General features: G+C 38.2%; 1 protein-coding gene across 2 annotated transcripts in view; it reads left to right on the top strand.

Annotated features, from left to right (window-relative positions):
- Nucleotides 1-5,102: 5,102 nt before the first annotated feature.
- ptch1 (patched 1) overlaps nucleotides 5,103-16,647 on the top strand; it is a 70,962-nt gene continuing 59,417 nt past the window's right edge. For both annotated transcript variants that reach the window (XR_010897546.1, XM_067413595.1), the window contains exons 1-2: nucleotides 5,103-5,649; nucleotides 7,561-7,753. Coding sequence is in view for 1 of the 2 variants with exons in the window: in XM_067413595.1 (XP_067269696.1) it covers nucleotides 5,482-5,649; nucleotides 7,561-7,753 (361 nt within the window). In the remaining variant the exon portion in view is untranslated. The remainder of the gene's footprint in view (nucleotides 5,650-7,560; nucleotides 7,754-16,647) is intronic.

Genomic DNA, 16,647 nt, shown 5'->3' with positions numbered 1-16,647 from the left:
GCCGGTGGTCCCAGTTTCGGTGGATCGTGTGCCGGTGTTCCTAGTTCCGGTGGATCGTGTGCCGGTGATCCCTGTGCGGGTGGATTGTGTACCGGTGGTCCTAGTTCCAGTGGATCATGTTCCGGTGGTCAAAGTTCCGGTGGATCGTGCTCCAGTGGTCCCGAGTCCAGGGGTCCCAAATCCAGACATCGCCTGGAGGGCTGTGATGGGAGTTGTCGTGGTGGCAGTTCTGTGTGCTTGGGAGGAGTACAGGGCTTTCTCCAAGACTCTGGAGGTTCCTCCGGTGATCCCAGTTCCGGAATAATGAATAATGACTGGTTTGTTTGTTACATAACCTATTATTTTAGGTCAAAAGACTTGCAATGGATTACTTTCATGATAGCATACAATTTATATGTTTTAGTGTCCTTTTTGAAGCTTGAAATACTGTAAAAAAGCCACACAGGTTTGAAACAAACGTGCTAGAAATGAGGAGTTTGCAATACAATTAAACTATATTATGCAACTAAAAAAAAACATCAAATGTTATATTATAAATCACTATTTATTTCTAGTTGATGGTGCATAAATGTGGATGAAAACAATATCAATAAGATCCCCGAGGACACAAACTCATTCATCTGCACGTTACTTGACATTCTGCTAAATCACTTTATGCTGACTTTTGGTGTGTATATAAAAGAAAGAAAGGAAATCGGTAGATATTTGGTCACGCCACACATACTTTCAACATTTAGCTTACCCCATGTCTTTCTGCATTCATCTTTTAGTCTGAAAATGAATAGGTTTTGGCTGAAAGAACACACATTACAGATCACACATACTGTCAGATATGTATAACAGCATGGTCTTATTGTCAGAAATCTCCATCAAAATATCACCCTAGCAGGTTCACGGTCCCTGCAGACCTGCAACTGGACCTCAACATCTGTACCACACCTCTTCCCTTCTCTCACCCAATCACTCGATCAGTAAATGATGTGTTTTTCCCAAATTATTTCATAAGTGCTAACAGGCTCTTAGTCACCAGCAATTGTGTGCCGAAGAAAGAAGGCAGTTAATCTACAAAGCAGGCATTGATTGGACCTCAAAAAATCTTTTGTGTATAAACACCACACATTTGAAAAGCCAGTGGGAGAGGTTTGCATTGTATCCTTGATGTTTTATGAAACGGTGTGATGACGGGATAGGAATAGAGTTCACAAAGACATCTAAATAACTAATGGAGTGCGGTATTTTGCTCATGCTTTGTCCCAGAGTGTATAATCCAAGCATGGCCTGTGGTAAATGACTACAGATGTCTCTCTGTCATGTGTCAAAAGCAATAGTAAACATGATGAATAATATGTCAGAGCCTGAAAACATCAGATTTGATTTAACATGAGGACGTTGATGTATTGTCATACACTCATAAATGCCAATGATGCGCACACTCAGCTCTCTTTCAAGTTGCACGTCTTAAATTTTTGGTGCTGGCGGGCATATTATAACCATAAATGATGTCACATCAGTATATGTAATATTAGCAGCATCCAGACAGTGAGATTTAGTTTAGAATAATACAATTAGTTAGGAAAAGGTCTCTTTCAAGAGACTGCAATACAAACCTGTCTGCACAGATTCGACATTGACCATTTCTCAATAAATAAAGGATTCTTTATATAGACAGTATGCCGCTGAGAAGCTCAATCAGCTGCAGAGCTTTGTATATGTAATACTTTTTTGCCTAAATAATCATGATGCAGCCAATGAATTCATATATATTGCAGCCAGCTGTGTTTACTTTATAATTGCCAATCTGAAAATGCTTCAAGGAACAGAGGGTCCTTCAGGGCTCGGAGCCACAGAGTTGCACACAAGCTGTAGGTACTTGTGGAGAGCCACGTCATCATATAATTCACTCCAAAATGACTCTGTTTTTGGAGAGAATTTTGCTTTCGCCAGAAAACACCCGCAGTATTTTACTCCTAACTGATCGATCAATTATAACAAGCTTAGTCTTTGTTAGATCTTTAGAATGTCCAACACTTAAAAATGGATGTTTTATTGGCATCTATGGTTCCATGAAGAACCAAGGAACCTTTCCATTGCACAATAGGTTCTCTAGATTATTAGCATGTTCACAATTATTAAAACTGTTCCTTGGGGAACCAAAAATGGTTCTTCTATGGCATTGTCTTGAAAACCTTCTATTGGATCCTTTATTTTTAAGAGTGAATATTATGTAAATTAATTTGAATATTGAAGAAAATCAAGTTTTAATATGTTTTGTCCTTATGGACAGTATTTGAGAGTCCGTAGAACTTGACAAGCATCATAAGGCTGTGAAGCAAGACAACTATGATTTCCAAGGACCTCTCTTGAGGTATAGAAATAATATTGTGTAATTAGTTCATAAATGCATGGCCTTTTGTGTGCTGGGACACTGGGGAGCTACTCACATCTTGCTAATGAAAGTGGAACGATTACATTTCTTTCTTTCTTTCGTGGAGACTTGGATAAAACCAATCTCACATTCACATGAGTGTTATATTTCTGTAAACTGCTGAGGACAGTGGTGGACAGTGTATGGTAGATTTCTATGGCAATGAAATGAAAACAAAACAATTTTTTTTTTTTTATAATTTTTTGGGAAGGGTCCAAACTTAAGCCTGAAAATTATGATTGCTAAGACTGTAGGCTAAGCATAGATCAGGATCTGGGCACTGGAGACCCAACCGCTCTGCAGGGATTTGCACAAAACAAAACAGAAAGCCAGAACACTGCTTTGATGATTTGTGTACCTTTTTAGAAATGGATGGATGGATGGATGGATGGATGGATGGATGGATGGATGGATGTATGAATGGATGGATGATGAATGAATTGATGTATGGATGGATGGATGATGAATGGATTAATGGATGGATGGATAAACTTTTTAGAAAATATATTTAAATGTGGATGGATGATGGATGGGTAGATTGGTATTTGGATGGATGGATGGATGGATACCTACCTTTTTAGAAAATGTATCCGTACATTGCTATAGATGGATGGATGGATGGATGGATAGATAACTTTTTAGAAAATATATCCTTACATCGGGATGGATGAACTTCTGAATAAATAGCTCTAATTGCCTCTAACATTTTATTTTTATTTTATTATTACATTATTACATTTTATTATTACATGAGTGATGATCGATAACTACCTTTTAAGAAAATATATCCTTACATGGCGATGGATGGATGGATGGATGAATGGATGGATGGATGGATGGATGGATGGATGGATGGATGGATAGAGATACCTTTTTAGAAAATATAGCCTTACATGGCAATGGGTGGATTGATGGATAGACGGATAGATACCTTTTTAGAAAATATATCCTTACATGGGGACTTCTGAATAAATAGCTCTAATTGCCAAAAAATGTTATGATTACATTTATTACTACATTATTATATTTTATTATTACATCTCAAAAACTGCAGTATAAAACAGTTCCACCATGAAAACATCCAGCCTCCATGCAAAGGTAAATAGGCAGTTTTTTATGAAGCGCTCTCCTTTCTCTAGTGTCACACTGATTATACAAGAGCCACACAATCGCAGAGGAAATTGGAGAGTGTAAACACTGGCAGAGAAGTGCTCAGAGCTGTCAAACACATCTCTGTGATTGAGCACAACCGTGTGCTATAGAGTAAACATGGGAAAAGTCATGGGCACATCACTGTAGTGGGAACCATGGTAAACTAGAGAACTGTTGGGAGAGATTGAGTGAAACCGTGCTCAAGACAGATCATATAGCTCAAGACAATCCAGCAGAGGAAGTTAATGACTAATGGTCCAGTTTCTTTTCTTTCTTTTTTTCTGGAGGAAAATAATATGGCTGTAATAATTTCCTGATGGTGGGGTGGGATAGGAAATGGATTCTTCATAGCGATGTACCTCATTTTCATACTAAATGTCAAGGCTTTCCTCCCATAGTCTCCTAATCTGATGACATCACCACTCCAATCATTCACTGTTTATTTGGCGCTATAGCTGCATATATTTGTATTATTTTGCGTTGAAAAATGTGCTTTATGTTTATTCAATAATGTGAAGGAAAAGTAATGATGTACTGCAGAGCATCATTGCAGCTTGGTAAGATCGATTTTTCATTCTCAATAGTCATTCTCGTAATGTGTGATACGAATAGTATGAAACCTATGTAATGTTTGTACAATTCTTGATGAAAAAAAGGGCAACAAGACAAGGAATTCCCATGTTTTGGCACAGACTTGTTCAAAACTGTATCACCCACCTGTGCACTATAAAATACAACTCATTAATTGCATTTTTTCCTTTGCCCTGTAACCTAAAACTGATGCTATTATACTTACAACTACAAGTTATAGAAAATGATTTAACAAGAAATAATAAAAAACTAAGAAATGAACAAGAAAAAAGACAAAAAGAAATAAACAATAAGGAATACAAACAGAAAGAAAGAAAGAAAGAAAGAAAGAAAGAAAGAAAGAAAGAAAGAAAGAAAGAAAGAAAGAAAGAAAGAAAGAAAGAAAGAAAGATTATGTGAAAAAGGACAAGCAAACAATAAGAAAGAAAGAAGACAAGCAAACAATGTGAAAGAAATAAAGGACAAGCAAACAATAAGAAAGAAGACAAACAAACAGTGTGAAATAAAGAAAGAATAAGAAAGAAGACAAACAATGTGAAAGAAAGAAAGAAAGAAAGAAAGAAAGAAAGAAAGAAAGAAAGAAAGAAAGAAAGAAAGAAAGAAAGAAAGAAAGAAAGAAAAAGAAAACGGCGTTCTCTTCGTTTGCTCGGACGCCGCGGCTCGAGGCTCGAGTTGGACCCGCTCTTCGGATCCTGCAGAAAGTGGGCTTTGCTTCTTTAAGACTCCCCTGAAGTTTGAGATGCACACACGAGGGCTCGCGGCTTGGGTGGTCTCTCTACTTTGGTGAGCTGTTGCTAAGCAGCTAATAATAGTCGTGTTTGCTGAGTAATTTTTGCCCTTCTGGAACCAATCAGAGCCCAGGAACCCCGGCCATCTGACAGCCCCGGAGGCGGGATTTCGAGTGGTTTTTGCCACGCCCTCCTCCCCTTCTCCGAATGGTGAGCGATCTTTTTTCACATCTATTGAATCTCTCAGAGATCGCCTTGTCGCGCGGCCTGAGGAGGGACCACATAGATCACAGAATGCTTCAGCCACCGAGGGATCGACGTTTCCACAGCATCCACTTCGCCTTCTGATATCGCTAACTTTCCAGCGGACGGCGTGAAAGTGGGGAATTGTTGGAGACCTCCAGATTCGCGAAATGTTGGAATGGAAGGCGCAGACTCTGACTCGCCGTCTCAAACAGGAGAATGAAGTGCTTCGCGGATCTGGGATCAACGAGAGACAAACTTGGTTTCTTTCGGATATCACTAAACGCTCGCGGGGAAATACACTAGCGCGGATAACGAGACGTTCGGCGCAGACTTTGCAACATGGCCTCGGCTGTTAATGTCTCCTCCGAGCAGGAAAACAGAGACCCCGATCGGCCGAGGTTAACACGGAGAAATAGGGGCAACTATCGGACCGCCGCGGCGGATTTGGAGTATTTGCAGCGACCGAGCTATTGCGATGCTGCCTTTGCATTGGAGCAAATATCAGAGGTGCTTTTATGTTTGTCCTGTTTGCATTTGGACTTTGTTGGGAATCTCTTGACAAAGTGCTCAACTTTAGTGAAGTCGCTAGGTAACGGGATAGCCACGGCGCCGATGGGGGTGTCTATGCGTGAAGCAACCTGTAGCCGCTCGAGCGACTCGCTGCATTTGTTCACCGTTATGTCCATCTGTCCCGATAAACATAACTGTCAGACATGAACCTGAGCTCTGAAAGTGAGGCGAAGGGTCTTGAGATTAGTTAGTGACGTTGGCCCTAACCCACTGATTGAAGCCCCCTCAGATAGGATCTACGCGGGGAGTAGTTTTCGTCCCGCACTGCTCAGGCACGATCCATGTGGCTGCCCTCTTCCGTTCACAAATATTGTCGTAACTCCCTCTGTGATGGCTGCAGCACTTCCCAAATCACATCACACCGCGTCCCTTCAGCTATGCGACCCACGTGCATCTCCGATATTATATGGCTTTGGACATTGTAATCTGTTTCCCTTGTACATTGTCCAAAGGATGCAATCTGTCACATTGCAGCCATACTTAGTTTAACGTCTAGTTTTTGCGTAGGACTATAACTCGTTTGAATTATGCTCTTTGAATGCGGAGATAATAGTACAAGTAGTATGGCAAGCTATTTTAACATTCATTCATTAGAAGCAATTAGTATTTATGTTTTTGTTACTAGTAATTATTGTATTTGTTATTATTTTTTTAGGCAGTAAACCCTTTTCAGTTTTATTAGTAATAATAACAATGTCTTAGATCATATTTCTTATTCATAATAATGACAAATAACTGTTCTGTGTTACTGGTAGAAAATTGAATGGTGAATAGTTTTCATTAAATTCTTTGAGGATCTGTATATGATCAAGTATAAACTATCAATGTGGTATGCACCAGCTTTTCTGACACATACTTATAAAACACCCGGATCCATGTAATTCTTACATTAGATCATAAATTAGACTTAGTCTTTTTTACTTGTCAAATGTAATGACCAGTCAGAATGGCTGCTGGTAAGATTTAGGAATGATTCTAGAGGCAACTTGACTGCGTCTCATTTTGGAGGATGCGTCCTCCGGAGGTTGCATTTTAAGGCTGCAAACGTCATCAAGGATGTCTTAATTAAAAAAAGTAACCATAATTAAATGTATTCCTTGTTAGGTGTAAAATACTGTAATTTTTTTTATTTCGCAAACTAATGGTCACTTTTGTTAAATGAGCTTTCGAATGCGACCTCCGGAGGATGCAGCCTTCAAAATTAGATGCTGCTGCTGTCTAATAAATAGGTTTTAGTGTTTAATTAGTACAAGGAAAACTGGAATATATATAGTATCTAAATAATATGTGTTATAACCTAATGAATAATTACAAGTAAATCTGGAACAAATACTAGTCTGAATTTGATGTCAGAACAACATAAGTGAATTAAAATGCCTCACCAGTAACTGCAGAATGGTGACTAGTAAAAGTATCTAGTACTACTAGTATCTAATAAATAGATCTTTCTAGTGACACTGAAAACTACTAGTCACTTTATTATTTACTAGTAGTAAAAATGACACAGCTCGTAACTAGTAGTAAAAGCAAGTGATTGCAGCATTAAAATATAATATTTTTGGGGGATATATGTTAATATGGCTTGCCATAGAAACAGTGCTTGAAAGTATCTAGGGGGTACGTTGTTATATATACATACCTTTAATTGTTTAATACATTTCTTTCAAGTACGTTAATTACTTTAAAAGAAAGTGTTATTCTTGATAGTACACTTATTCAAGTGTGTGAGTGCCAATTAGCTCATTTACTCTATTTAATCGAAAAACTGTGAATATGTATCGTCGGAATGTAGTTTATATTTTTAACAAGGTGATGAGAGTTTAATATTTGCTCTCTCTTGTCTTGTAGGGGAAGGCGACTGGGAGGAAAGCACCGCTGTGGTTGAGAGCAAAGTTTCAAAGACTTTTGTTTAAACTTGGCTGTTACATACAAAAGAACTGCGGAAAGTTTTTAGTTGTGGGCCTTTTAATATTCGGAGCTTTTGCTGTTGGCCTAAGGGCAGCTAATCTGGAGACGGACGTGGAGAAACTCTGGGTAGAAGGTAAGAAGCTGTTTTCCTTGTACTTTTTAAGTCTTTCTAATACGTTTTTCCCTCAAGTGTAATCTAAAGGCAGTCCTGAAGCATTAGGTGTGGAGTGGGGGGTCTGTCATGTAAGCTGCAGGAATTGTTTATTGTATTGAAGTCTGGCTGAAATCCAGATTAAACGTAAAAAAGAATGTTTTTCGCTTCGAATATTCTTCGCGCGCACGAACGCTGTTTGTGGAACACCATGACGCGCGTGCCCGCCGAGCGTATTCCAAGTTCGATTAATCATTGGATATTTGATTTAGAGAGCAATGTGAGTGTTTTTAACACAAATAGCCGCCATTTTGTGAGTGTGTGTGTGTGCGAGTAAGTGTGTGTGTGTGTGTGTGTGTGTCTGCCTCCAGCAGTTGAATCTGATCCGCGCTGCTCACAGAGCCTGTGTGTGGTCCTGTTTTGGACAGCGTTCAACTTTCCAAAAAGATTTGTCTCAGAGTTTCAGCAGGAACCGAGCGAACTACAGGCAGAAACGTGCACTCAGACCCGACACAGACTACAGCTCATAGTCGGTTTGAAGGAAGTTTGAAAGAGAGTTGTTTTATTTTATGAATAAGTCAATTGTGAGATGTCGGGGCCGTAGTGTGGGTGGTGTTTTTTTTTTTTTTTTGAAGGGGGGAGGGGCAAATAGTCCTTTCTGCTTTGATCTACATTCCTGCAGCCAAAGAACCTTTGATATGACCACATATGATATAAGAGCTTACCTTATACATGATTTTACAGTCATTATTTTTATATGAAGTTGCTTTAATTGGACAAGTTGGCTTTCTGTGTGTTTTTGGACTGTACACGCCATGATCTGTCCATCCAGGGCTGATATTAAAGTCAGTGGTGTGTGGTAGATTTATGAAATGAGACAGGTCAGGTACCTCTCAGTGTTTTCTGTTTTGTTTAGTCCATTGTAAATTCCTGTTACATTTCTGAACACTTAAACTGAACACTGTGACTGTGCGAAACACTTTTTACCTTGCACTATATAGCCTAAAGCTGCTAATAATATTTGTGTATTTGATCATTCTTTGCTTTAAATATTTTTATGATTTATTTAGTTGTAGATCATTTTGTTTCATGTGGAAAGTAGTGACATCATTTTGAACAGTTTGGTCCTATGTGCAGACATGTTCCTATCTTGATAGATTGCCATTGTCACGTTAATTGACCGATCATAGTAAGATACACTAGGTCCTGACGTTTTGCCTATATTTTCCAAATACCCCTCGTGAAACAATATTTCTTAATAGACATGAGTGATTTTTACACTAATTTATCTCATATTTGGTATTATACTGTTTTAATACAGTCAGTTTGTTTTTATCAATTCTCTTGAGGAGGCACTGTCTTCCTTAGATTTGCAACACTTTTAAGTTGGTTTGCCACTTCATGACTTTAAATTATAATAATAATAATAGTAATAATTATATACATACATATATATATATATATATATATATATATATATATATATATATATATATATATATATATATATATATATATATATATATATATATATGAAGACTTCAGATGCAAAAGCCTCTAAATCTGTCTTATGTTTTTCTTTATAATAAGCATTTTTGTCAGGTATGCATAGATTTGTATAGATGTATAGATTTTGTCCATGTATAGATTTCTAACTAAGTATAAATGGGCTAAGGCTGGGTTTGAATTGAAAGTGTTTTATGAATGAATACTATATGCAGAGATCATTCACTCAGTATGGTTATACAATTTTTGACCGAAGTGGCTTTGCATCTGAACTCTCTATATATCATTAAATAAAAGGTGTTTTGATGTAATTATATATTCCTGTTCATTGAAGGGTTAAATAGTTGTTGTTGTTTTTTTTAAAGTTGCATTTTTGCTTTTTTGACCCATTTTTTAACAATTGGCAAGTGATTGCTTAAGGCTATCGTAATGGGGCAGGTGCACCTTTTTGGCCAGCGGGACTAATCTTGGAACCTTTTGAGGTAGTAAGTTTCAATTTAATCTACCCCTCAGGTAGAGACATTTTTTTTGCAGTACTAATTTGCCAAATATTTGAAGTAAATATTTAAGAAGAGTCTCAGTAATATTTAGTAATACTCTCAACATGATAGTCATTTATGTTAAATCAAATGTGAACCTTCTCACAAACACCTTGCTAACCCAGAGCTTTATCCTCTCTGCAGTTTTATCTTTTCCTTTCCAAAAAGTACAGGAGGTTTGCAGATGAAGTATGACAGTCGGTTGCTGGACACACACTCACTCACACCTCAGTTGTTCCCATGTCGAAGCACATGACAGCTTCCAGATGCAGTAACATTGAGACCTGTTTGTTTAGATTAAACTCCACAGCTGAGGGATAGATTAGTTCTGGTTGGCCAGGTTCTGCGCTGGGAGATGTCGGCCCAGCGTCCATTAGGATGCATGTTTATGTTTCGTTTGGAACAGTCTTTTGCTAGCGACCTCCAAATGACCCTTCGTTGAAGCTGTGTCTCTTACTCTCCCTTAAGTTCAGCTTGAATGGGATTCAGTGTGATCTCATGTTGGCTTTCATCACTTGCCATTGAGGACTGTTACGCTCCAACCATTATAATTTGTTTGGTTGCTCTACAGATTTTCAGTGTTACATGATTGATGTAGATTATGTTGTCATAGCTTTTCGATTCACTGGCTGTATCCTCTCACAGATCTGATATGAATCTAGCTTTGATGTTTTGGACAAATTTTTGAAGTTGTGGAGACTTGTGAACCTCTAGCAGACAACTTCAGTTCAGATTTTGTGCCGAAAGAGAAACAATATGGTAAATAAATACACTGTAAAAAATTATATGTCCAATAAGTTATGGCAACATATGTTTTTACATTGTTTTAACTCATCAAAAGAAGGTGAGAAATGTTAAACTTTTTTTTATTAGTTATACAAGATGTAACTCATTTTATAAATTCAGTTTAACCTAATTTAAGTTGAAATAACTTAAACATCCAAGTTGATTGTAATGCAAAAGTTCACAATTTGCCTTTTTTTTACAGTGTATATATATATATATATATATATATATATATATATATATATATATATATATATATACCTCAAAAATATATAACATAAAATAATGGCTTTTTAAGCAACTGTGCTGTTATTATATATAAATATTTAAAACGTTTGTAAATGAATATTTGAAAAAATAGTTGCAGAGAAAATGAGTAGTCATCTTTTTTGCTTTTCAAAATCACAGGCTAGTAGTTTTTTAAAGAAAATTCCAAGCACCGCCTGAATTTAATTAAAACAGTTTCACGTAAACATTCGCCTTCCTGTACGTCTTCCCCTCCTGGCCGCTTTTGAGAAAGGCCACTCTCGCAGTGAAATCATTGAAATATCAGGGTTTTGGTTGTCCCATTCCTTGTGCGGGGGGTAGGAGGAGTAGCATGAGGCTCGGGGCCACAAGGCTGTGTCCCTTAGGACCTGAGGTCATCGAGTGGAGACTCCGCTATTTAAAAGCTCATCTGATCCTGGCTACATGACCCGCGTGCAGAGTGAGGGGTTCCAGCTAACGCCAACAATGATGAGAGAAGGTTTACTACTCTGGCCCAACTGTGGAAGAGGAGCTTGATCGATTTAAAGGCATTTAATAATTAATTTAACCAGCAAGATGTTTTTATACACCCAGCAGGGGGCAGTGTAAATTTATTAGATCTTTGATCAATGTGCAGTAAATCTGGGTGTTATGAAAGACATGTAACTTGGGTTTATTTCATTGTTGCATGATGTTGTGGTTGGCCTCTTAACCTTTTTGTGCAAATTTGAGAATTACGTTAACTTTATCTTTTATATAAGTTTTTAATTGTTGTATGAGTAGAGCCATTTAATTATGCTCTTTTCAGATGTTTACTTTTGAAGTCCTTTCCTAGGATGCAAATGCCTGTACATGTGGACAAATATCCCTGGGTTTTCCAGTGAAAACATGCGGCCGATTAAGAGTTAGCAATGTGGAGGAGTATATCACCTGCAAAGCATGTTAGGAAGAAGTTCTCTTTTATTATGAAGGAAGTAGCTAAAGAATGCAGCCTTCCCACATTGTGGTGAAGTGATCGGGATCTAGTGGAATTCTCCCTGTTTAGATGTGCTGGGTAAGGCTTGGACACACATGGCAGAACTGTGAACTAGGATGTATGTGGAGCACTACAGGTGGGCGATATATTATGACCAAAATATTATATCACGAAACACGATATAAGTAATTTCACAATAACGATATATATAATAGTTTTGCTTTAAATTAGGTTTTTATATAAAAATAGATTAAAAAAATCAAGATAAAAATCTTGATACCATTGAAATAATTTTTAACACCATTTTCAATATCAGAAAAAAACTAATAATAGAACTGTCAAGCTTACTGATGACAAGTAAACTGTGTTTTTGTTTTTTGATTAACATCATTAATGACAGCAGGTACATTTGGATGCTGTTACTTTAAGACTGACTACACAGATCCAATATACTTGTGCGTTTTCTTTCTCGACTGCTTACGGTCTCGTAAAGGTCATGGTAATATCCTCTTAAGTTTCAGAGCTGAAAACTTATTTGTTAGTCAAATAAAAGCTTTTATGGACACTAGGCTCAGCAAACGATTGTGGGCTTCATACTTACGTCACTGCACGACGAAACATTCCTCTACAGAACGTGTAATTCAGTAGCCCTGCCCATCGACTCATGGAGCTGTTTGGTCGATCACAACACAAGCCAGTAGCAATAAACATGTGGAAGATAGCAAGCAAGATATTGTGGAAGAACACAGTCGCTGCATAAGCTGCCTTCGGATCATAATATTAGGAATTTATTTTTAATGAATTTCCAGCTCACATGAGGAAGACAGTGGTGGTTTTCACTTCAGTTCACTGCGGGTCGTTTGTAAACAAATCTCCGGTTTATGCTGGATTTGGATCCGACAGGAATGGTGCAACACACGTATGTGAGTAAAAAAGTGTTTTTATATGTAATAGTATTGCATTGTTATCATTTTGCTTATATGTACGTGTCTAACAGAACATACCTTTAGCATGCTGGACTCAGACACGCATGGGCCAGGGCGAGCAAAGCCCGGCAGGCCGATGAATCTCTTAGTGTTCCGCTCTTGTTCTGCTAATCTCTCTCTCTCGAGTTGACATCTGAAGGGCGGCGAGCGCCCCGAACGCGTGTGTGTGCACGGTTCGTGGTTATATCGTCCGATCTTGCAGGGCTATGTGTAATATAAAAATAACAGTCCAATCAATCGCGAGTCGATGAGAAATAAATCATTGTGTTTGTTTGATAAAGATATTTACGAGCCCAATGATCGAGAGAATCATTTCGGTTGCCGCTTCTCCCTCACTCTCTCCTCTCCCATGTGAAATGAACTGACAGGAGAGTGTCATGGCCATCAAAACCCAGCGTTTTGGAGAGAGCCTCAAAACCAGTGTAGAAAATAGCCTATTACTTAATAGTTATGATGTTTTTGAATGTAAAAACCACACAAACATCATTAGTTGACCTCAGACAACAGTATACTTTTTTTTTTAAAGCCAGTTCATGACACCTTTAAAATTGTGTTTCCTTGCAAATATCTGGTCACTTTGACACATAGGTACAGTTTGTGCTTTCAACCATTTAGTCAGCAAAAAGTGTTCTGTTCGATACTCACACGTTCTATAATCAGTGGCTTTATGTGCATGTGTCTGTCAGACAACGTAGCTCAGCAATGTCACATGAGCCTAACTAGGATTGTTCAAAATCTCTACCGGTTGACACATTTTTAAAGGTAGTCGTATATACCGGTATTTCAACCAGACCTACAGAGCACTGAGGGCTTTGGGTTTTAGCTGCTGCCTGCCCTAAGACCCTGTGTTAATACTTCATGTTAAAACATATTTAAATAAAAGAGATGGGAATGTGACTATAACTCAGGCCAGTTTGCTAATTATTTTTTACTATGTAACTAACTATGTAAACAACTGTGGCTAGATTACATTTAGATGGACTTGATTTGTATGTTCTGCTCAAACTTGTTGCCACAATGTTGGGGTGTTGTTGGTTATGCCCAGGGTGTTGCTATGTGATTGCTTCGTGGATACAAGGATGTGCGCCACGATTAATTTTTTGACGACTAGTCTACACCTTCTCCCGCCCCACAGAGACATTCTGTATATGCGATTCACCTCATAGACTGTTTATCTGTGTAGACAATATCCAGACTGATCTCATGAAATGGCGTATATATGACACGCCAATTTGTAAGCCATTTTGGCATGCTGTCTAGGCGCCTTTTAGCATGTTTATCAACGCCGTTTCATTCTACCCCCCTACACTGCCCCTACCCCTAAACCTACCCATCTCACACACACACTGCACCTAAACTCACAAGAAATATTCTGCATTTTTACATTTTCAAAAAAACTTAATTTAGTATGTTTATAAATCTATTTACCTTGTGGACACGCACATATTCAGACACATTTTGAATGCGTAACTCAAATTCTTCCCTAAACCTACCCATTTGTGTATTATAAAAAAACAGGATAACAGGCAGATACGACTGCAGGCACAATTTATTCAGAAAGTACAAATATTCCAAGTGTTCTGAGGCCAAATGATTGATTTGTGTAAAGAAAATCCCCAAAAGCGATCAGAACGTCGAGTCCATCCACCAAAGATTAATAATACATTTGAAATATTGCCACCGGAAGAAACGTCAGGTCAGCTTTGACAGCATTGGCTGTCGTGTGTCTTGTGACCAATTGCGTCATTACGTCAGCTTTGATTGTAAAATGCCATTGGCTCTCGTGTGTCTCATGACCGATCGCGTCATTCTAAGCGTCTCGTGTATCATTTGAATCAGAAATATTAACGAGTGCATGTGTGTTCGGTTCACGGAGGGGTGCGGTCATCATTTCAACGACAAAACATTAATATCAACTCTGTTCTTCACATGAAGATATCGTATGACTTCAGAAGACCTGGAATGCAACATGAGTTAATACTTTTATACAGTTTTTTGGTCCGTTTTTGCAACAAATACATGTGACTGTGTACATTTATTTGCCTGTTTCGTGTCTTCTATTTTTGAGAGTGGGTAGGTTTAGGGTGGGAGTGGAGTTAGTTGCTCCGAAATATAAAATTAGGCTATAAATATTCATTCTGTGAGATCAGGTTGGCGGAATCACATGGCGTAGACATACACGCGGATATGATGGCTCGTTTAGGCGTAGACATACACACGGAATCACACTGCGTAAACATACACGCGGATAGCTCAAAATGCGTATAAATAACACGCCACTTGGCTTTAGAAAGTGCCGTGTATGTTTACGCAAAGTCATGATGTCATGTTGACAAAATCATATATTGAATGGCATCATTTCAGACATCATTATTCAAATTAGTTGAATCCATTGGCAGTTCAGGACTAATAAGTTAGAACCTAAAGGGGGTCGCACACCGGACGCGGAGCTCGGCGCCGCGCCGCGCAGCGTCTCAGGTATCGCACCACCGGACGCGCACATTTTAAAAGGCTACGTTTATTATACATTTCCCCAAAATATGTTTAGACTTTATTCAAGCTGTTGAACTCAGAATGTAAAACAAATGTGTCTTGTAGCAAAGGTTGAAATCAGTACCTTAACGATAATATACTTTTAATATAAAGCCTTGAAATGGCGCTCTGTGGCGCGGCAGGATTTAGAACAACTTCCTGAGTCGCCGCGGACAGGCGCCGAGCTCCGCGTCCGGTGTGTGCGTACACTCATTGAAAACAATGTGTTCGAATTTTAAAGACGTGGCGCGCCGCCGAGCTCCGCGTCCGGTGTGCGACCCCCTTAACAGCCTATAAACCGATTTTCTTCCAAATAAAAGGTTAGTCCACATTAGTCAGTATGTTATTGTAGTTTGTCACCACAGTTTACACTTGACAGACGGCAAAATCGCAGAAAAGTTTGACGTTGCTCACCTTGCTCATCTTCCAAGTGGATATTTCTTTGAACTTGCCTTGTTTAATCGACTAGTTGAATAGTCTCACAGATCCCTAATGGATATTGTGATATTGTGGTCCTTAGAAATGGTCCCTTTCTCTAATGTAACTTTGACAGATGTGCACAAAACAGAATTCATTTTAGAAAAAAACATTTTACCGGTTATGTCCACTGATCTGTATAGAGAACATTTATATCCTCATCTGTAAATGCTACTAATGAATTTTTCCATTTTGCGTCCTGACAGTTTGTGTTAAACTTCACTGAACGAGTGGCGGCGTGGGGGGCGCACTCATGGGTGTCAAACAGGCAGAACGCAGGCGATAGGGAGACAATTCATATTCAGCGCAAAAACATACAGTTTTGCCGTATTTATTAACATTTGTATAACCACACAAGTACCATATATAAACTATGGATTTGAAGCAAAACCATGGTTAATTTGTGGTTACCGTTGAATAACTAAAATTACCCTGTTATTTATTTATTTATTTATTATTATTATTAATGATTTTTGTATGTTTTGTTGATTTGTAAGACCATGGTTAATTTAGGAAATGGTAGATTCACTATGTATGTTTTTATTGGTCTCAGCTGACACGTTTGTTTAAAGGACAGCATTGGGCAAGATGTGTGTTTTGTCACACTTGTCTTTTATCCAATTGTTAGTCTGATTGATTAGAATAGTAAATCTGCATTGGTTTTTAAACAATCCACACAGTTTTAGGAGTACATTTATGTCAGTGGTACAAACAGTGCAGGATAACTTGGATAGCAGTTTAAAATGTAGTGCATTTCCTAAAATATATCTGATTAACACATTTTTGCACTTGACTTTGGCTCAGGCCCTTTCTCAATTGTAACCATGG

Source organism: Pseudorasbora parva, chromosome 13, assembly GCF_024679245.1.
Source record: "Pseudorasbora parva isolate DD20220531a chromosome 13, ASM2467924v1, whole genome shotgun sequence".
Lineage (NCBI taxonomy): Eukaryota > Metazoa > Chordata > Actinopteri > Cypriniformes > Gobionidae > Pseudorasbora > Pseudorasbora parva.
The sequence above is the reverse complement of the archived record's forward strand: the minus strand, read 5'-3'. Positions and strand labels throughout refer to the sequence as shown.